The following is a 21531-nucleotide window of genomic DNA, read 5'->3' as shown; positions in this document are numbered from 1 at the left end:
AAATTATGTTCACTATATTGAGCAATATGAGTGTAAAGGTGACTATAGGGGTGTTATTTCATGTCTAGAAAGCTCTAAAATGTTAAAAATGTGTATTTAGAAGGTGGTAAACAAGCTTTTTATGTCTTACTTTCTCTTGTGTTTTGTTATGTTTGAGTAAAAATGAGTGTAATTAGTGTAATGTGCCTCTAGGGGTGTTATTTCATTTCTTTAGGGCTCTAATTATGTTAAGAGTGTATTTAGAAGGTGGTAAATAGGTTTTCCATATCTTGCTTACTTTCATGATGTTTACTATATTGAGTAATAGGAATGTAAAAGTGACTATAGGGGTGTTATTTCATGTCTAAAGAGCTCTAATAATGTTAAATAAAGCTGTAAAAAAGACCCCACGCACTCAGCCTTTCTCATGTTTTATATTTCTTCATATTTTGACAAAGCAGCATGGATGTTATTGCCTTTTGTCACTTCCCCTCTCGGATGACCTGACTGACCTTCAGAGAGCGATCTGATGATGATGATCCTTCAGCAGCGTCCTTCCTTCATGATCACCTGAGTTGGCTGTCAGTTCCATGATGAATGTGACATGCTTGTGTGGTGTGTAGTCGCAAACACAAACATCCCGTATTTTAAACATGCAACTGTTTCCTGGGGTCCTGTTGCTAGGCAGAAAAAGGACAGGAAGACATCAAGTAAAACAACGCCATCTGGTGCCTGTGGTGGGATACGGCCCATTCACAGCCCTGATGATGACTTCTTTATTTTTCACTTGCATGTTGGCTCGTACAGCACTTGAATGCATCACTTCAGGCCCGCTGAGGGAACAATACACATAAAAAAAAATAATAATAATAATAACCCAAAACAAGGAAAACCAGATCTTCTTGGTCATGTTGGGGTGTGGTGTGTTCATGGACAGTCCGAGAGAGTCCACATCCCACAACACTGATTTCATGTGGTGCTAGAGACTGGAGAACAACATCTACGCCACCAAATGAAATCAGCTTGTGAGTGCAGTCTAGTATGGAAAACATCTTTGCCAGTCATTTTTTATTTTGTTTTTGATACAGTAAGTTTTGGTGCTTAATCAATTAGCATTTGCTCAATCATTGCATATGCAAAACTCTGTAATAAAAATAATTATATTTTCATTTGTTCTGGCCATCGCTAAATGGTGCACAGTAACTTTTTGTTACCATTGTGCTCATTTTTCGGGCCTTTGTATTGAGTTGTGGACTCCTACAGAACAGCTACACACAATAACCAGCACAAAAAGCTTTCTAGTTCTTCCAGAATTTGCACCTATTCAGCTGTATTTCTTTGCATTTCGATGTTCCTGCAAAAATGGTCTGTTTTAATGTATTCCACCTAAGGTCCGCCTCCAGGGACGTGTCACTCCACTGTGGTTGGCTTAGAACAGGGGTCAGCAACCTGCGGCTCCAGAGCCGCATGTGGCTCTTCAGCCTCTTTATTGTGGCTCCCTTTGCGATGCTTGAATATTTTTAACACCCGAGTGGGGAAAATGCACGTCTTTTGTAATGAGTTTTAAAAAATCCAACTTTGTCTGAGACCATGAATGCATCCTGAGTGAGTTCTGACTGCTATCCAGTTCAGTACATGAAGAAAAACAGGTAATACTTACCTACAAATCTAAAAAATAAATTCGAGATAATTTAAAAACAGCGGCATGGGAACTTGTTTTTACGTTTACAGTAGTTTACACATACATTTATGTAAGTTTGTAAGTTGATAATAATCGGATCTTTTAAAAATGTCGGCTTTTAGCATCCAGCTACATTTGTCGGATTCCGAATCCGATCGGAAGTAGAGACTGAACAGTCCAAAGTTACTTCAAGACGTCTCTTAATGGTAAGTAGCTTTAGCATTTTAGCGTTAGGTTTTCTACAGTCTAATGTGGCCACTAATTGTGGTTGGGAAACGGCTATTAGCAACCCCTCTCCCTGTATGCAAGCGTTTTCGCGCCCATATAAGGAAGTCCGCTCCTCTGTGACATCACAACGGGACAGTTTTACCACACCTTTTGAAACAGAGCGTTTTGAATCATCCCAAACTTCTTTCAGGGCTCACTTCCAAATGCGAAAACCTCATTATGTGAAACTTTGACTTGGTTTAACACCAGAATACAACATTCTAACTACAATTATAGGTCAGGAAAGTGAAAAAAGTATAATAGGTCCACTTTAAGTGCGTTTGGCTGTACTGTAGCTTTTTTGTATCCTTGTTAAAATATGTTATGTCCTGTCAATGTACGTTCTTTCTTCTGTAATGAGTTATCTTCAGCTCTTCGGGGTCCGACTGCTAGCAAAAACATGCATGTTAAGTTAATTGGTGACTCCAAACTTTAAACTCCCACCACGTTGTCCTTGTGAGACGATTGATGCTGGTGTGAGGTAAAACATGATGCGTTCAGGTGCATACAGTGCGTGGAAGATATCCACTACAGTCATCAGCCTTCAAGGACAATTCCTCCATTCAGCTCAGGCACATAAGTGAAGGAAGCACGAGCCCCCAAAGGTTATCACGCTATTGCTGACATGTTGGAAATGATAACCTTCACCTTTCATCCGCGGGTCGTTGACACGCGACACAACATGGCGGCCAACAACAACGTGGCCCTGGAAGAGGAGGACAATCGGAAGGAAATCTTTTACATATTCCTGCACAACCTGAACAATAACAAATGTTATATAGTTGCTAAAATACTGGCTAAATGTACTGCAAAAAAGGTCAGTAAGGATAATTCATCATGCCGCCTACAGAAAACATACTAACTCCTTATTTGTAAAATGACAAATACTTGGGCCGTTCTCCAGTGAGACTGACACATGGACCAAGCAGAGTGATGGTCCTTGAAAGGAAGGAAGGTTTGAATCTGTGAATACGTGCAAGCAAGCAGGCCAAAAAGAAAGAGAGGTCATAATCTCCAAGTCTTTGAGGAGTTCAACCTCAAGCAGATCTGACATCTCCCTTCCTGGAAGTGCAGATGAAAGAATTTGATCTGCTTGAAGAACTTAGGTATGAGTGCAACCTTTCGAAGAATCACTCACAGATGATTTAAGTCCTGAGAGAAAGACCAGCCTTTTAGGCCTTTTGTTCAACTTTTTATCTGCACGCCGACCTGGCTTGATGATGGCACATGAGAGGAAAAGACCTGGTGGTCTTTGTGTGATGATGAAACTCATGCATTACTTTTACTCCAAGTCACCACCAGGGGAGCACTTTTACAAATGAATGAATTTAAAATGAATTTAAAAAATGAATGAAACCCGGTTAGATCCTCTAAAGATCCTCTAAAGGCCCTACTGTGAAAAAAAACAACTAGTCAAAGATCCTCTATATTCCTCTACAAAAAAAAGCTAGTCAAAGATTGTTTACGTGACAGGAGCGCTCTGCTGTTTTTACAGATATACTGCAAGAAAAAAAAAAACGCACTAGCCAAAGATCATCTATAGGACAGAGGAGTGCTCTGCTGTTTTTAAGGACCTACTGCAAAAAAACAACAACTTGCCAAAAAAACAATTCTGCTATTTTAGGGACATTCTGAAAAAAAAAAAAACGCTAGTCAAAGATTCTGTATTTGACAGAGTAGTTGTCCGCAGTTTTTAAGGGTATGGTCAAAGATCCTCTATGTAAAATGGAAGCGCAACTAATCAAAGATTGTTTACGTGACAGGAGCGCTCTGCTGTTTTTACAGATATACTGCGAGAAAAAAAAGCACTAGCCAAAGATCATCTATAGGACAGAGGAGCACTCCACTGTTTTTAAGGACCTACTGCAAAAAACAACAACAGCCATAAAACAATTCTGCTATTTTTAGGGACATTCTGAACAAAAAAAAGCTAGTCAAAGATTCTGTGTTTGACAGAGCAGTTGTCCGCAGTTTTTCAAGATATAGTCAAAGATCCTTTATGTGACATAAAAGTGCTCTGCTGTTTTTAAGAACCTACTGCAAAAAAAAAAACAACACCAACAACCGCCAAAAAAAAACTATTCTGCTATTTTTAGGGACATTCTGAAAAAAAAGCTAGTCAAAGATTCTGTATTTGACAGAGTAGTTGTCCGCAGTTTTTCAGGATATGGTCAAAGATCCTCTATATGTGACATAGAAGTGCTCTGCTGCTTTTAAAGACTTACTGAAAAAAAACCTCAAACTGTGAGCTAGTCAAAGATTGTTTATGTGACAGGAGCACTCTGCTGTTTTTACAGATATACTGCGAGAAAAAAAAGCACTAGCCAAAGATCATCTATTGGACAGAGGGGCACTCCGCTGTTTTTAAGGACCCACTGCAAAAAAACAACAACAGCCAAAAAAACAATTCTGCTATTTTTAGGGACATTCTGCATTTTTCTGTATTTGACAGAGCAGTTGTCCGCAGTTTTTCAAGATATGGCCAAAGATCCTCTATGTGACATAGAAGTGATCTGCTGCTTTTAAAGACTTCCTGCAAAAAATCAAAAAGCTAGTCAAAGATCCTGTATTTGTCAGATGAGTTCTTTGCTGTTTTTAAGGACAGTGCAAATAAAAGAAAGTCCAAGATACCAATATTTTGTTTGTGCTGTAAGAACCTATAAGCTAGGCAAAGATCCTCTATGTGACAAGAGTTCTTTGCTGTTTTTAGGACATGCTTAAAAAAACACTAGTCAGAGATCCTCTAAATGACAAAGAAGTGCTCTGGAGGAGGATCTAGTGGATTGAAAAAAGCGAGTCAAAGATCCTCTATATCTGAACGGTCTGGTGTGACATACAGCAAAAAAGGAAATGCAACATTTTTATGACAGAGGAGTGCTGTGTTATTTTGAAGGACACAAATACAGACGGAGGAATGTGTTATTTTTGGGGAGCAACTGCAAATATGCAAGTTCAAGATCTTTTGTTGTTTTTAGGAATACACAACAAAAATGCTAGTCAAAGATGCTACGTGTGGCAGCGATGCTCTGCTGTTTTACTGAGCTACTGCGACAATGCTGGTCAAAGATCCTCTATAGTACGGCAGTGTGCTATTTTTGAGAACCTATAGCAAGAGCGCTCGTCAAAGATCCAAAGTATGACGACTGTGCTTTGCTGTTTTTGGGCATAACGTATACAGAAAATGCTTATCAAAGATCCTCTCTATGACAGGAGTGAACCTGCGTTGTGTAGCCTCTACCATCACTTCATGGAACTTCTGGGTCTAATTCACCTTGTCTGTCGGGTCCACATACCGTTTGTCCCGTGTCGGCTTGGTGGTCTTGGAGGGGTCCGAACGCCATGCCCTGTGGAACCCCTGCCCACATGAACATGACAGAACTGGAGATGAAACGGACAAACACTCACCAACTGAAGGTCAGGTCCCACATCGCAAGTCCAAATGAACGCAGAGGCCACCTCATGCTCATCTTGTGTGCGGGACGGCAAGGGGAGGGGAGGGGAGAGCAGGGGAGGGGAGAGCAGGGGGGCGTGGTACCGCCCCCTTTTACCTCCCTCTCTCCTTCATCTTTACGTCACTGGTGCGAGTGTACATCTGTCACTTCGCCTGTGAGTCAACACCCACTTTCCCTTTCGCTCCACACCAACTTCTCCTTCTATGTCCTCGCATGTTAGCATAAAAATGCTATGCTATATGCTATATTTATAGACATGCTGAATCATGATTGTGTGAGATTATGTATTGTGATGTTAATAATCTTAATAATAATATTTTGGACTTACAATTTATGACTGATACTTCAAAACAAGAAGAAGAAAGACATAAACATTTGTGGGGATCTACCGTGTTGTTAAATTGATAATAACAATAATAATAATAATAATATGAAGAAGGAGAACGTAGACACACATTTTTGTGGAAAAAAATAATATAAACAAATATTTTTGGACGAAAAAAAATCCAAAAATCTATCCACTATCCAAAGATCATCTCTTGGACAGAGGAGCACACCGCTGTTTTTAAGGACGTACTGCAAAAAAACAACAACAAAAAAAAAACAATTCTGCTATTTTTATGGACATTCTGAAAAAAAAAGCTAGTCAAAGATTCTGTATTTGACAGAGTAGTTGTCCGCAGTTTTTCAGGATATGGTCAAAGATCCTCTATGTGACATAGAAGTGCGCTGCTGCTTTTAAAAACTTACTGGAAAAAAAAACAAAACTCAAAATGTGAGCTAGTCAAAGATCGTTTACGTGACAGGAGCACTCTGCTGTTTTTACAGATATACTGCGAGAAAAAAAAGCACTAGCCAAAGATCATCTATAGACAGAGGAGTGCTCTGCTGTTTTTAAGGACCTACTGCAAAAAAACAACAGCCAAAAAAACCCAAACAATTCTGCTATTTTTAGGGACATTCTGGAAAAAAAGCTAGTCAAAGATTCTGTATTTGAGAGAGTAGTTGTCCACAGTTTTCCAGGATATGGTCAAAGATCCTCTATGTGACATAGAAGTGCTCGACTGCTTTTAAAAACGTCCTGAAAAAAAACCCCTCAAAATGTGAGTCAAAGATCCTCTATTTGTTAGAGGAGTTCTTTGCTGTTTTTAAGGACATAGTGCAAATAAAAGAAAGTCCAAGATACCATTATTTTAAGAACCTATAAGCTAGGCAAAGATCCTCTATGTATGACAGGAGCTTGCTGTTGTTTTTAGGACATGCTTAAAAGAAACACTGGTCAGAGATCCTCTAAATGACAAAGGAGTGCTCTGCTTTTTTTTACAGATATTCTGCAAGAAAAAAAGCACTAGCCAAAGATCATCTATAGGACGGAGGAGCAGTAGTCATTGAGCATGAACCTTCTCGAAAGGGAGTTTTTCCCGCGCTTAGTGCTTGCTCGTGTATGATTGACGTACGAGGCGCGTGGCTGGTAGGGGGACGTCCACACGAGCGGGAAGTTCCGCGAGGGAAGTAGTATGCCTTCGCGGATGCCACGTGAGAAGGCACGACTCACGGAGCAGGAATCTACCCCGGCATTTTTTTGTGTTGACCGTCATGATGAAAAACACTTAGGGTAAGGACGGTGGGCGTGGTGCACACACGCACACTTCCCGCTTTACGTTCCCGTGTGGTGAGTCAGCTGACCGCCATGGTGACTTGCTCCTCTCTTCCTGTTCTTGGGGCCTGGCGAGGACACCTCGGGAAGTGACTCACTGCCCACCCGGCCGACGTAGGATGCACTTTGGTCCACTTGTCAAGCGTCCAAGAACACTCTAGAACTCCACCTCTAGCGCCACGAAAGAGGAGGATCAAGCCACCCGTCCTGCTAGCTTCAGTTTTTTTCCTTTGGAACAATCAAGCAGGTTGTAGTGCTAGGTTAGTGGTACATAATTGACCCCGGAACCATCGATAGTGGAGTGGTTACCACCCGGAGGGATGGGCGCGAGGGAAAGGGGTTTTCTCTTCCTGTTATGGTTGCAAGGTGTGCGGTTATGTCTCGCGTAGTGAGGAGTGTGAGTTAATGTTTGAAAGAAGAATAAAGTTCTCTGCCAAGTTCGACACCCAGCCTCAGACTCCAGTTCTTCGTCGCGGATTTCAAGCTATTAAAAAACGTCAATAGCAGCGATGGTTATGTTTTTTTGCCACCAAAGTATTGGCAAAAACACTTTCGTGAAAGTAAATAGTCCTATTTTCATCGAACGCTGCAACGCAGCATCAACATAAAGGTAAATGTTTTTAGGTTTACACAAAATACGGTGGACACAAAATACATCCTGTTCAGTGCCCTTCACAATAAACTACATCCGGTTTACCAAACTAACAACGGGTTTCTGTACTCTCATTTCTCACCAATAATAATCAACATTTGTGAATACGGTGTATCCATAACAAGGCCCATTTGGCTTAGCTTTTTATTTTATATTCAATACAGAGCAGTGAATCAACTGTAAAATATGATCTTTGCCATACATTTTTAAGAGCGTTTGTTTACTGCACTTCCTGGTCTGGGGGCCGGGGCCACGTGACCCACCAGATGACACCGTTTAGCTTTCTTGCTATTACACAGGAGTCGAAAGATAGATTTTGGCTTTGTGTGTTTATTTGACTTCCTGTTGTGGTTAACTTCCGTACCTTCAGACTCTGGTCCTTCAGCCGAGTGAGCACAAGGCAGTTTAATGTTAAACACTAATACATAGTTCACTACTATCATTTTACTGCATATGTTAACCAATATAGTGGGCATAATAAGAGAAAATAAGACACAGAAAACCTGTTTACTGCCTTCTAAATATGTTTTTTAACAGTAGAGCTCTCCAGACATAAAATAACACCCCTATAGTCACATTTACACTGCTTTACCCATATATACAGCAGACATAATAAGAGAGAGTAAGACACAGAAAACCTGTTTACCACCTTCTAAATCCGTTTTTTTAACATTAGAGACCGCCAGACATGAAATAACACCCCGATAGTTACCTTTACACTCCTATTACCCAATGTAGTAGTTATAATAAGACAGAGTAAGACACAAAAAACTGTTCTAAATAATAAAAATAATAAACCTGTTAACCACCTTCTAAATATACCTTAGCATCAATAGAGCCCTCTGGACATGAAATAACACCCCTATAGTCACCTTTACACTCCTATTACCCAATATAGCAGACATAATGGTCATGATAAACCTGTTAACCACCTTCTAAATAGGCCTTCTAACATCAATAGAGCCCTGTGGACATGAAATAACACCCCTATAGTCACCGTTACCCTGCTATTACCCAATATAGTAGACATAATTAGGGGAAATAAGACAGAGAAATTCTGTTTACAACATATAAATGCATTTTTAACATAATTAGAGCCCTTCAGACATGAAATAACACCCCTATAGTCACCTTTACACTCCTATTACCCAATATAGTAGACAAAACAGAAAATATAGACTCAAATATGGACTCCGTGTACATATGGACTATTGGCAATTGGCTATGTGTGGTCAATGTAACATTACTGACACCTAGCGGCCAGTGTAGAACACAGAATGCCGTCTATTTGTATTTGACTTCATTTAGCCATGTTTATGCTTGAAGCAAACATAGGTACAGTTTGCTTTGATATGCATATTGTTGGACAAATAACAAGGCATATGTAACTGTAGAACAGCATGACTTATTCATAAATATATATTTGAAAAAAAAAACGGCTCTCATTCCATGTGGAAGTGGTAAGTTTTGTCATTGTTTGAAACTATAGGTTTGAAAAGTTTGCTCTGCAGGAACCAATCAACAGTGAGAAACGAGGGATAACCGTGAAGTTTTTAATAACTCAAACGTGATTGTCGTCATTGTCAGTCATAGAATTAGCACTGAATGAAAATGAGCAAATCATGGAAATAATCTTTTATTACATTTTTAAGGCACAAAACACACGGCATTTTGTATTATTCCACTATTATTAACCTCCAGTGATTAGTTACTCTGTAAAAGTGGTGGTGGGGGGGCGATATTACTGTAGAATATTACTCATGATAGCCAAAGATATTTGCATACGAGTCATACTTTCTTGGCCTTTTCCACGCATTGCATGTTACTCCTGCACCCACCTGGGGTGGCTGGCCGTGGGAAGGACGGCGCCCGCGTGGGGCGGAGAGGACGAAGGACCGGTGGATTGCTAAATCTCGCTCCTAATCCAACAGGGTACTTAGCATCATCTACTGGCCAAACCAAGTAGTGCATATAAAAATATAACGGCACTTACAAATTAGAATCAAACAGCGCCACCATGTGGTGGATTTGTAGAAAGACGACAGCACAGCTCTGACACCCTTTCTGTGTACAGCACTTCAGGAGTAGAATTCCAACGCAAAAAATAATAATAATAAATAAATAAAATAAAAAACATTCAATTTTAAAATATTTTCAATTAATTATGTTTCTATATTATTATTATTAATTTATATATTATATTATTACTTTAATAACTGTTTCAATATTATATATTTTGTACATAAAATGTATTCATGTTTTTAAATAGGTCTTGCTGTATAAATGTTGATGTGCTCCAATAATGTGCTTTTTATATTTTCTAAACGCACACAAAAGTAGATTTATGGCTCAGAATGAAGTAATTGCTGTTAATTGATTCCAGACCCGACTGTAACATGAATTTCCACTAGGACTATTATTGTTTTTCATTTATAAAGGGAATATTTCGGTCATGAGATCATATCAAATCCGTTTACCACCTTGGAAATATGGGTTTTACTATTATTGGAGCCCTCTAAATGTCATATAACACCCCGATAGTTACCTTTACAGTTTACACTCCTATTGGGAGTTATTAGTTGACATAAGAAAACCTAAGACATAGAAATCCTGTTTACCACCTTAGAAATATGGGTTTTACCATTATTAGAGCTCTCTAAATGCCAAATAGCACCCCTATAGTCACCTTCAAACTCCTATTGGGAGTTATTAGTAGACATGAGAAAACCTAAGACATATAAATCCTATTTACCACCTTAGAAATATGGGTTTTACCATTAATAGAGCTCTCTAGACATGAAATAACACCCCTATGGTCACCTTTACACTCCTATTACCCAATACCCTGGCTGACCCCAATAAGTTCAAGCAGATTTCCAAGCTCCTGTTCTTGTCTAAGATCTTAGAAAAGCTGGTTGTTATCTTGACCGATGAGGTTTTTTAACCTGGTGTCCGGAAGTTTCACTCCACGGAAAGTTTTAGCGTCACAGCGAACCAAGTAGAGTCTGACTCAGCAAACAGCTGCGTGGAGTCCCCCAGGGTTCTGTACTAGGGCCTGCCCGGTTTATGCTGTATTTGCTTCCTTTGGGAAAGAGGAGTCCCCCAGGGTTCTGTTCTGGGGCCTTCCCTGTTTATGCTGTATTTGCTTCCTTGTCACTATTTTTACCCGTCATTTCTTGAATATGCTGTATTTGCTTCCTTTGGGAAGGAGTCCCCCAGGGTTTTGTCCTGGGGCCTGCCCAGTTTATGCTGTATTTGCTTCCTTTGGGAAAGAGGAGTCCCCCAGGGTTCTGTTTTGGGGCCTGCCCTGTTTATGCTGTATTTGCTTCCTTGTCACTATTTTAACCCGTCATTTCTTGAATAAAACTCAAATGCATTGTAGACATAAATTAGAAGTATGTCTTGTTCCAAAATACAGTTTCCTTGGTCTGCCTTAAAAGTGACGGTTGGAAAACGTGGGTCTCTGGTTGAGACCATTGGAGAAGCCCTGCAGTAGAACACAAGAACCTTCCTGAGAACACGAATGTGATGTTTATTGAAGATTAGCAACAATATTCCTACGTTCAAAAGACCCGTCTTTGCTCAGGTTGTGCATTAAAAAGTCGACGCCACGCGTCCACGAGGACCCGGTCCTCACCGGGCCTTCTTCATGGTGTTGGGATGAGGCGGCGCCGCCCGCAGGTTCCACACCTCGGTGTAGAGCAGCGTGCCCACGAAGACCAAGGCGGTGCCCGCCCAGTGCAGCATGGTGAACGGGTTCTGGAAATAAATGATGGAGAAGATGAGGCTGAGGAACTTCCTCAGCGTCACCACCAGGGTGACTGTGAGCGAGGCGCACTCGGTGGTCAGGATGAAGACGCCGCGGATACACACGTACCTTGAAGGGAAGCGTTAAGGTCAAACATGGAGGACAGTGACTGGGCAAGGCGTGCAATGATCATGTGACAAAGGATACTGCGTGATGACGTTGATGAGCAGGTAGAACCACATGCTTGGAACCCTCAGCTCAACAAGCGGAAGAAGAACCGGAGCTGGAAAGACAATACTGGTTTCAATCTCTGCCTGAAAAACAAACCAGTAGGGACAAAAGTACGTGCTTCTTTTTGCACCCAGCCCACATGCCATGGCTGAGACGGACGCGCCAAGGCCGGAGACAGACAAACCAAGGCCAAGAGACTAAAAAAAGCTTCTCCTCCGAATGTCCTTCTTGCCCAATCTGTTTGAAACACTTTCTCAAGTTTAGAATAAGTACATTGAAGAGGCTAACTAATTAGCTAACTAGCTTGCTATGCTAGCAGGGCGCGTCTGATCGGTCCCTGCAGTGATCCCGTAACCTGTGCAGTGTGATGTAAACAAAAAATAATAAATAATTGTAGGGGTGTTATTTCATGTCTACAGGGCTTTAATAATGTTAAAAAGTATACTTAGAAAGTACTAAACAGGTTTTCTCTGCTATGAATTATGAAAATACTCCAGTTATTAAGAAATTATATTATCCAACACATGTCCTTTAAGAAGAAGTTTTAGAAATACATTAAGATTGAATACTTCAAACCCAACTTTTAATACTTTTTTGGGTATGAGGTAGTAGTTGACTTGAAAAAGGTACTAAAAAGTACTTTGTAGTTCGGTACGTGATATAAATAAATATAATAAATAAAAATAATAAATAAAATAAATAAAAAAAAATAATAAAAATACAAAAATAATAATAATAATAAAACGAAAAAAAAAAACAGGATTCAATGGTGGCGTGGAGGAGCAGAATGAGGACGCATGGCGTCCTCGGGTGAGGAACAGGAAGAGGAAACCACTCACGGCTTTGACTGAAGTGGGCGCAGTGCTGGTAGATGTCCGAGTACAGCAGCAGGAAGCCCGGCAGAGGCAGGAAGTGCTGGAAAGGAGAATAAGGAGACGGGTGTGAGTGGGAAAGGCGGGCCAAGGAAGAGCAGTTTGATTGACTGGCCTCCAGGGGGCGTGGCCCGCATGTTGTGGCAGAGCAGAGTTAATTTATTATCATGTGATGGAGTGACGGGTGGGGTCATTGGCTTATTGTTCTACCTTCATTTGGGCTCTCATGGTTCTTAAATATTTGTCTGTTGTATCTTCAATGGTTCATACAATACAATTTCCTGATATTACAACTTTATTTTCGTAATATTAACACTTTTCTCCTTGTTAGAAAGAGACTTTTTGGGTACAATAATTTGACTTCATTCTTGTAAAAATATTCTCCAATTTGTGCCAATTTTTTTTTAAAACTTTCCAACTAATTCAACTTTCTTCACCTTCCCATAAAATTATCATTTTATTTGCGTAACATTAAAACTTTTCCCCCAACCTAATTTGGCCAAAAAATTTAACAACTTTATTTGTTGTTTTGTTTATTTCTCATAGTATTAACACTTCAAAAATAAAATAAAATCTGTTTTCTTTAATACTTATATTTTAATAAATTACAAAAAAATACAATCATGTTGAAATAGCTGGAAAAATTCAAATGTAGTATGAATGTAGAATGAATGTGGAATGAATGTAGTATGAATGAAGTATAAATGTAGTATAAATGTAGAATGCAGTGTGAGCTTTTATGGGTGGAGCCATTATTCTTTCTTAGTCTTAGTCTCTTTTGGTTAGTGGGGGGGTGGGGGTCCACTGACTCACATTATAAAAGAGAGCTTCCTTGGAATGCTTCCCATACTTCTTGTACAGAGTCTCCTGGAAAATTCCCATCCTGGCCGACATGATCAAAGCGAAGGTCAACATGCCGATTCCTGAAAAAGAAGAGAATGATTTTTATTGCTGGTGTATGAAATATCGTAGTTGACACCAATTCATGTTTGCACGCCCACAGCATCAACTCACCTACCAGCCAGCGAATTACAGGATAGAAGCCTTGTTCCTCGAACCCGTCCCTGGCCACCTTCTGCAGGCAGAGAGAAAGCAAAAATACTTCTTACTTCCATTCTCACCTTCTAGCTGATGAATGGATGAATTTTAAATCAACAATGATGAAAATAAGGGGAGCTACTTTACGTTCATACTGTCATCCCTCGCTGTATGGCTTCCTGACATCATGTCGTTTTTGAATTAGAATTCATAAACCATAGCCGTTTGTTGGTTGACTACAGCCGGTTATTATTGCAGAAATACACAAAGACAAGTTCTATGTAGTATTGTAGTATTGTGGTCACCAGGCATCAGTCAATAACATTACTGATGCCTTCTCACTGCATGGAGACTGGTCAGCACAGCCCACATGCCAAGGCTGAGACAGACGTGCCAAGGCCAAAACAGATGGGCCAAGGCCAAAACGGACGTGCCATGGCCAAGACGGACGTGCCAAGGCAGAGACGGACACACTGTGTCCAAGATGGACGTGCCAAGGCCGAGACGAACACACTGTGGCCAAGATGGACATGCCAAGGCCAAGACGGATGTGCCAAGACTGAGACAGACACTGTGGCCAAGACGGATGTGCCAAGGCCAAGACAAACACACTGTGGCAGAGACAGACGTGCCAAGGCCGAGACGGACACACTGTGGCCGAGATAGAGTGAAAAAATCTTCTCCTCCCATTGCCCTTCTTGCCCACCCGGTTTGAAAGACTTTCTCAAGTTTAGAATAAGTACATTGGAGAGGTTAACTAATTAGCTCACTAGCTTGCTATGCTAGCAGGGCCCGTCTGATATGTCCCTGCTGTCCCGTAACCTGGGCGATGTGACGTAAACAAAGAATAATAGGTAACTATAGGGGTGTTATTTCATGTCTACAGGGCTCTAATAAAGTTAAAAAGTGTATTTAGAAAGTCATAAACAGGTTTTCTCTGCTATGAATTATGAAAATACTCCAGTTATGAACATTAATTTAACAGTGTCGGGTCTGGAACTAGCGATGTTAGAGGAGGTGTCGGGGCTTCACAGCGTGTGTCGAGTAATCCAGTGGGCGCGTCTGCAAACCGTGTACCGAGGCTTGATTCATTAGGGAGGGGCTGGAATCGATGACGTCCGAAGCCTCGCTACCAGGCTGTACCATGTGACGGATTCAGGTACTGGTTCAGAATTTGCAGCAATGTTTGCCTGTCACTCAGCGATATCAACCCCTCAGGCTTAAACATTAAAATGTGGGCTTCTGTGGTGGGAGTCAGTCGGTTGAGCGTGTGGGTCGTCTTAGTGTGGATGCTTTGCAGGGTTTGGTTACTACGGTTACATTAGTTTGGAGTTCAGAGAGAAGATATGGAGCCAGCTAGAAAGAGGAACATTTAGACTTGATCAGTAAGCCAAATCAACACGATTAAGAGATGATATGTTTGCATTTCAAAACCTGTATTTTCACTGTTCCTCATTGTGCAAATGAAATATCACACATTTTATCACAAGAAAACAAGAGTTGGATGAGGCCCTTGTTGACATTTATCAAAAAAAGGAATCGCCTCAAACAAAAAAATTGTTAAGAAAAAAAATAATAAAATGAATAAAATGAAATCTCCCATGTTCTGTCCAAGTTACATAATCATACATCTTCCTAGTTACACAAGTACTTTCTTTGGCCTTCATACACCATAATAATAATAATATTTTTATCCAGCAACAAGTTATGTCGCTGCTGCTTGGTTAGTATACACATTAGGGAATTGAGCCTTGTTGGTGCTTTTTGAAGGTTTTTTTTTTTTTACAAGGTGTGGTGTTAGGAGGTGTGGTGTCCCCATCATGTGCATTTGTAGGTGCCTCTTATTTAGCCCTTTTTTCATAAAATGATGAATGATGATGGGCTATTTTTAAAAAATGCCCTTTTCCTTTAAGATGGGTTAATGAAGGGTTTATGATGGCCACAAGTTGTCCTTGAACCCAAGTAAAACCTAAATAAAACTAAAATCATGCTGTTTGCTAACAGCAGAAAGGACACGCACCAGCAAATACAAATAGACGGTGTAGACATTGAAAGGGTGAAGGAAAATACATTTCTGGGGATCACAATAGATGAAAATATGAGCTGGAAACCTCATATTACAAATATACAACATAAGGTGGACAGAAATATTTCAATATTGAACAAAGCTTGTTTGTTCTCAATCAGAAAATCACTCCACACTCTTTATTGCTCTCTGGTTCTACCATATCTTACTTATTGTGTGGAAATATGGGATAATAACTATAAAAGCAATCTTACTGGCTAAAAAGGTCAGTAAGGATAATTCATAATGCCATTATACAAGGATGAAGAGTCTTGAACCAGTCATGATGTGCTATATATATCACTATATTGACACTTACTATGGTACCCATTATGGCATTGGATGCTCATATCACCGCCTACTATATTAAAAAAAATTTTTTTTTAATTAAAAAAAAAAAAAGTAAAAAAAATTAAATAAAAAATTTAACAATATTCGGAAAGCAGAAAGTGAACAAATGTAACAGTTAGTGATTGTAAAAGTACCAGATGGAGGGGTAGGATTTAATAAGCTTTGCTTCTTCCTACTCCTTTTGGACATGTGGAACTGGGAACTGATTATGGGATGCACTCAATTGGAATCTGATGCATGTTCAAATGAAATTAAACCATTACCATTACATGTTGACTCTGGAACGGATGAAATAAAAGCACATGATTGGCTGCGCTAAAGCTGACAAAGCGACTTACCACTTGCTTGGCTGACATGATGGTGCAGATGAAGATGCCGCATGAAACTAGAGCGATGGATAAATATTTGCTGGGTGAGTATCTGCAGGAGGACGACACGAGAGGTAAGAGGATGGCGAGAAAAGAGAGCTGGAAGGAGAAACTGTGAGCGCCGAGACCTTTTCTTCAGAAGGATGACCCCCAGGACCATGTTGGCGATGAGGGACCCCTGCAAGAAGGTTAACAGGTAAAACCAGCGCTGCAGTGGTGTCGCCAATCACGAGTGTTGGTCTCTTACGGATCTGAAGATCATGTGCAGCGGCATGGCGATGTTAAAGTTGAGAGCGTAGTTGTTGATGACGCTGACTGTGAAGAACATGCTCACCATGATGGCGTAGTTACTGTGAGGAAATATCCAAAAATTCCCTGTTGTGTTTCTCTGTTGTGTTCGAGGAGCGAGTGTGTTTGGAAAACTCCTACCTGACGGGGATGACCGGCTTCTTCCTGCCGCAGCGGGCTTCAAAAATGAATCCCTCCAAAGCGATGAACACAAACTGCGCAAACGTCACAATGTTACCACATCCTGGGAAGTCCCTGGAGAACCACCACATTCAAAAATTAGTATTATTTGATAGAAAAACAGCTTGGGATTCGGGCTGCACAATTTTTGCCGTCAATAAAATCCCAATTTTTTAATTTTATGAAAACTAAAAAAAAAAAAAAATAATAATCACTGGATACTTCCAACAACACAATGACCCTAAACACTACTGTAATTCTACTAAGGCATTCATGCAGAGGAACAAGTACAACGTTCTGCAAAGGTCACCCTCGCTTCTACTCCAGATGAAAATGTTAAGACCAGTTGAAAAATGTCAAAACTGGTGATTTTCAAAGAATAAAAATTTATGCGTGCCACTCACCTGACCAGCAGCTCCAGGGAAACCACATTGGAGCAGCAGCCGACAAACACAAGAAGAACGGCGAATACCGTGTTCATGGCTGCTCACTTCAGGGACCGATTTAGTGTTGGGAAATGTTGCTTTCCTCGATGGTAAATGGCATGGTGTCCGGCCAACAAGCTGCTATTTCAATCCACTTGCCTGTTTCAACACCAACTCCGGCAAACACGTCCCTTAGGTGTCGCCTTTCCGGTTGATGACGGGAGTTGGAGTTTCTTTTGGAAAACAATGCAAGTATTACTTCATGTTTTCTGTGTTTTTAATGCATGTATAAAACATATCACTTTTACAAAGAAGCGAAACTACTGCTGATATTGAAGTAGCATACGTAGAGAAAGCACAAATAAGGCTTACCGTATGCTGGCTGCTCTTTTACGCATGCGCCACACATTACCGCGAAGCCCTCTCACTTTGCCATTAGTGCAGTATTTTGTCAGAGCATGATCCAAATCACTCCCTGCAACGACGTAATATTTTAATAACACATTATAAACATACATTTAAACATACCAGGTGACATAAATCTTAAAGATATTAAACACCAGTTAAGGATCTTACGTCGGAGTGGGGTGCACCGATTTATGCCAGAATAGACGATCTCAAGGAGGAGGACGTGGCGTACTCAAAGCGCCGCTTGCTAGCTTAGCGTCTCTCCCACAGCCACCGAAGAATCAACAGTTTAGCCGGCGCCATCGTCAAATAGCTGCAGGGTTATTATCGGTACCGGGATCGTAAGCTACACTCCTGCGTCGCCACCAACATGATTTCACTCACGGACTCGCAAAGTAAGAGCCACCGCCCCGAACGCGGTTCTTTGGTGTTTGTGCTGAAAAGCCGGTTTAGCTATTTGTTGTTTGGCTAGCTGCTTAAACGCTATTGGCTGAGAGGCGCTGTGACGTCTCATAAAAAGCGGAAGCGGACAGGATATCGCGTTGTTACTGTTGTACTTAAATAAATAATAATAAAATATTATTAAATAATAATAAAATTAGTTCATACGACAACATACATGTTTAGCATGTTTTTCAAGTATTCAAGATTTCATTACCATTTTGTCACAGGTTTTCTTTTTTTTTTATATTGTTTTCCTTGCTTCTTGCAGAAATTGGTATGGGGCTGACTGGCTTCGGGGTGTTTTTCCTCTTCTTCGGGATGATGCTCTTCTTCGACAAAGCTCTCCTGGCCATTGGAAATGTGAGCTGACCTCGCAGTGTCAGAGAGTGAAGCAAGGTCCTCATCCTCCATCCCCCCCACCCCCCATTTGTGTCTTTTTTGGCAGATTCTGTTTGTCTCGGGTTTGTCCTTTGTCATCGGCCTGGAGAGAACATTCAGATTCTTCTTCCAGAGGCATAAAGCCAAAGCCACCAGCTTCTTCCTGGGAGGAGTGTTTGTCGTTCTGATTGGCTGGCCCATCATTGGCGTCGTTCTTGAGATCTACGGCTTCTTCCTCTTATTTAGGTCAGCTCAGGGGGAAACAAGAAATCAATCAATCTGCTTTTGTGTTAACTAGTGTCACGTTCTCCCCCAAAACAGGGGATTCTTCCCGGTTGCGGTGGGCTTCATCAGACGGGTACCGGTGCTGGGCTCCTTGCTTAGCCTACCAGGGATCAGAAATGTAAGTATGGATGACTAGTGTTATGTTTCTTTGTTTTAGAATCATTAAAAAATAGTGCAGGGGGTTGAAGATGAAGAATAAAGACTATAAAAATATATTAATAATGACAAAAAAAATGTATAGAACAAGAAAAAGTCCATTGTATTGAGTTGTGGATCTTCCAGAATCTGCACCTATTCAGCTGTATTTCCTTTGTTTTCATTTATTCCACCCACGACCCGCCTCCGGGTGCGCCCACTAAGCTGTGATTGGTCCCACTCAGCTTGGACAGCTAGTGCCCGGCTATGCACGGCTAAATAAGGAAGTCCTGCTCCTTGTGACATCACAGTGAGCCACTGTTAGAAAGATGTAGTCACCCAGGCAATTATCATTCTCTTATCATTGGAAGAATCAATACTGGTACACCGGTACGTAAAATATATCACCCAACCCTAGTTATCATGAAAAGGGTTCAACGGAGCCCCGCGCCACCCCGTCATCAGGGTGCAACCCCCCCAGTAGAAAAGCACTGCTTTAGCGCACCTGTAGCACCTTCCAGATGGCAGCAGCCCAACACATGCTCCGTGCCAACACATAGTGGCAACGTCATACCTTGGTGCTAGCGTGGCTCCATCTTAGCAGTGAAAGCCACAAAAAGGAACACACGGATGCACTTTTGTTCCCTTCTAGTCTTTATTGACCCTTTTCTTCTTTCAGCTGGTGGATAAAATCGGAGAAAGCAACAACATGGTATAACCTCAACATTTTTTCATTTTCCTATTTATCTCGTTTGTCCATATATGGTCATTGCCACTCCGGAACAGCATTTTTTTTCTATGAGGAGGAAACGGTTTTGTTTTTATGTTTTACCTGTCTGTGGACTTCCTGTCTTCTATTGATGGACTGGGGACCAATGGACTGATGGAACCAAGACGTCCAGAACTTTGTATGTGTCCATGTTCTGTGCCTGGACACAAAACAGGCAGCATTGTTTGTGTCAATGGAATTATCTGCGTGACAACACTAGCCAATGAAAACCAAACTTTTTTTAATTTTTGGTTCAAAAACATGTTGCTTTTCATTGGAAAGTGGTAAAAAGTTAAGTTGAATTCATGTCATCAACAAGCTTCTGTCATTTTTGTAAGTACATTCTTGAAATAAATGGTCTTTTTAAAAAACAAAAACATGCACACAAACAATTTTGTGTTCACTCTTATTTAAAACTTTCCCCCTCTGTGGCGCTCCCTGGGCAATGCCACCTTGGCCAATATAGTGCAGGGGGTTTCCAGGGTACTGCCAAAATGAAGAATAAAGACTATAAAAATTTATGACAAAAACATTTGTCTAACAAGAAAAAGTCTGTTGTATTGAGTTGTGGATCTTCCAGAATCTGCACCTATTCAGCTGTAATTCCTGTTTTAATTTATTCCACCCACAACCAAATTGCCCCTGGGCGGCGCCGCCCATGTAACCCATATCTAGAAGCATATCAATTTAATCAGGGGTCATAACTATCGCCCTACTTTAAAATACATCTTTGGATGTATCCAAACACACAAGCACCAGACCTGATGGGCATTGAGAGGATCCAGATGAGTTGGCTTGGCATCTGGTCATCCATTTCACCTCTGCAGCAACACCAGCAACCAGCAGGCCAGCGTCATGGAGGTCTTCAGCATCGTCTTTGTATCTGGAGCTGATTGAGCAAAGCGGGGATAATCCATGGAAGGTACTTGATCTCCATCTTGCTGGACCTACTCATCTTCTAATGCTTGCATTGATGATGTGTTATGTTGCAGGGGATGTCAAAAAAGCTCCCATCTATCCCTTTAACAAAATGAAAACCCAATAAAACAGACGATGGTACACCACATTAGTAATTAATGCAACGTAATGATGATATAAGCATTTATTAGTCCCACAGATTTCCTTTTCATCCGCCCATACATATACCAAGTACTATACCAAGTACTACACAGTGAGACAATTGTTAGCTAACGGCTTTAGCCACCATATCAATCACGGGATGATGGTCATTGAACGCACCATCTACCATTCTCCGATGCCCCAACGGATGTATTTGGATGCATTTACCCCCCTTTTTCCTTCACCTCATATTTGCTCCCAAATGCTGATAATATATGGGAATGCATAAAAGGTCACATTTGATGACCGAGTGCTAATGTGCGTCATTGTGGTACACAACCTCTCTGGTTGGTACATAACCTCTCTGAAAAACTAAGTTCACCAAGCGGGATGGTGGCTTTGTTTTCATTTAGTGCTTCTCATTTGATGTTGTTCCTGCTAGTTTTATACATCATAAATAGGATCAACCACATGGCTATAATGTATCTTACTCTAGCTAATTTAGCCATGCTAAATGGCTAACGCTAGCACAACACTGGACTTCAGCTACGGTCATCACATTGACGGCCTGTCAATATAGACAGTAAGTCCCATTTAACTGGCGGTTCAGTGCAAAAATCATCAGAGATGTCAAAATAAGAAAAGCGCTGGTTAGTTGGGCCACTTTTATGACAATAAAAACAATACCTGCACTGCTCCAGTCTCTGGCAGGCCATGGAATCCAGGATAAGTCAAACACGGCGACAGAAGATCCAAATAACTTTGGTCTTGCTACAAGAGCCATCTGCCAGGGCTTTGA

At 40.9% G+C, this 21531-nt stretch overlaps 2 protein-coding genes across 3 annotated transcripts; one reads left to right on the top strand and one right to left on the bottom strand.

Annotated features, from left to right (window-relative positions):
- Positions 1 to 11161: 11161 nt before the first annotated feature.
- Positions 11162 to 17382, bottom strand: slc35b4 (solute carrier family 35 member B4). Its single transcript, XM_058086884.2, has 10 exons — positions 17234 to 17382; positions 16791 to 16904; positions 16609 to 16711; positions 16490 to 16539; positions 16332 to 16413; positions 13554 to 13614; positions 13353 to 13462; positions 12507 to 12582; positions 11644 to 11719; positions 11162 to 11565 (listed from the first exon to the last, which is right to left on the bottom strand). The coding sequence occupies exons 1-10, from the start codon at positions 17308 to 17310 to the stop codon at positions 11322 to 11324; spliced, it is 993 nt and encodes a 330-aa protein (XP_057942867.2). The 5' UTR covers positions 17311 to 17382; the 3' UTR covers positions 11162 to 11321.
- Positions 17270 to 20049, top strand: golt1bb (golgi transport 1Bb). 2 transcript variants are annotated; one of them, XM_058086887.2, is made up of 5 exons: positions 17270 to 17502; positions 18375 to 18466; positions 18552 to 18730; positions 18806 to 18887; positions 19584 to 20049. In XM_058086887.2, the coding sequence occupies exons 2-5, from the start codon at positions 18383 to 18385 to the stop codon at positions 19620 to 19622; spliced, it is 384 nt and encodes a 127-aa protein (XP_057942870.1). In that variant the 5' UTR covers positions 17270 to 17502; positions 18375 to 18382; the 3' UTR covers positions 19623 to 20049. The 2 variants fall into 2 exon arrangements, with proteins under 2 accessions (XP_057942870.1, XP_057942868.1); XM_058086885.2 differs by lacking the exon at positions 17270 to 17502 and adding an exon at positions 17847 to 18057.
- Positions 20050 to 21531: the final 1482 nt, after the last annotated feature.

Source organism: Doryrhamphus excisus, linkage group LG6 (assembly GCF_037039965.1).
Source record: "Doryrhamphus excisus strain RoL-2023G ecotype Guam linkage group LG6, RoL_Dexc_Guam_v1.1, whole genome shotgun sequence".
NCBI lineage: Eukaryota > Metazoa > Chordata > Actinopteri > Syngnathiformes > Syngnathidae > Doryrhamphus > Doryrhamphus excisus.
The sequence above is the reverse complement of the archived record's forward strand: the minus strand, read 5'-3'. Positions and strand labels throughout refer to the sequence as shown.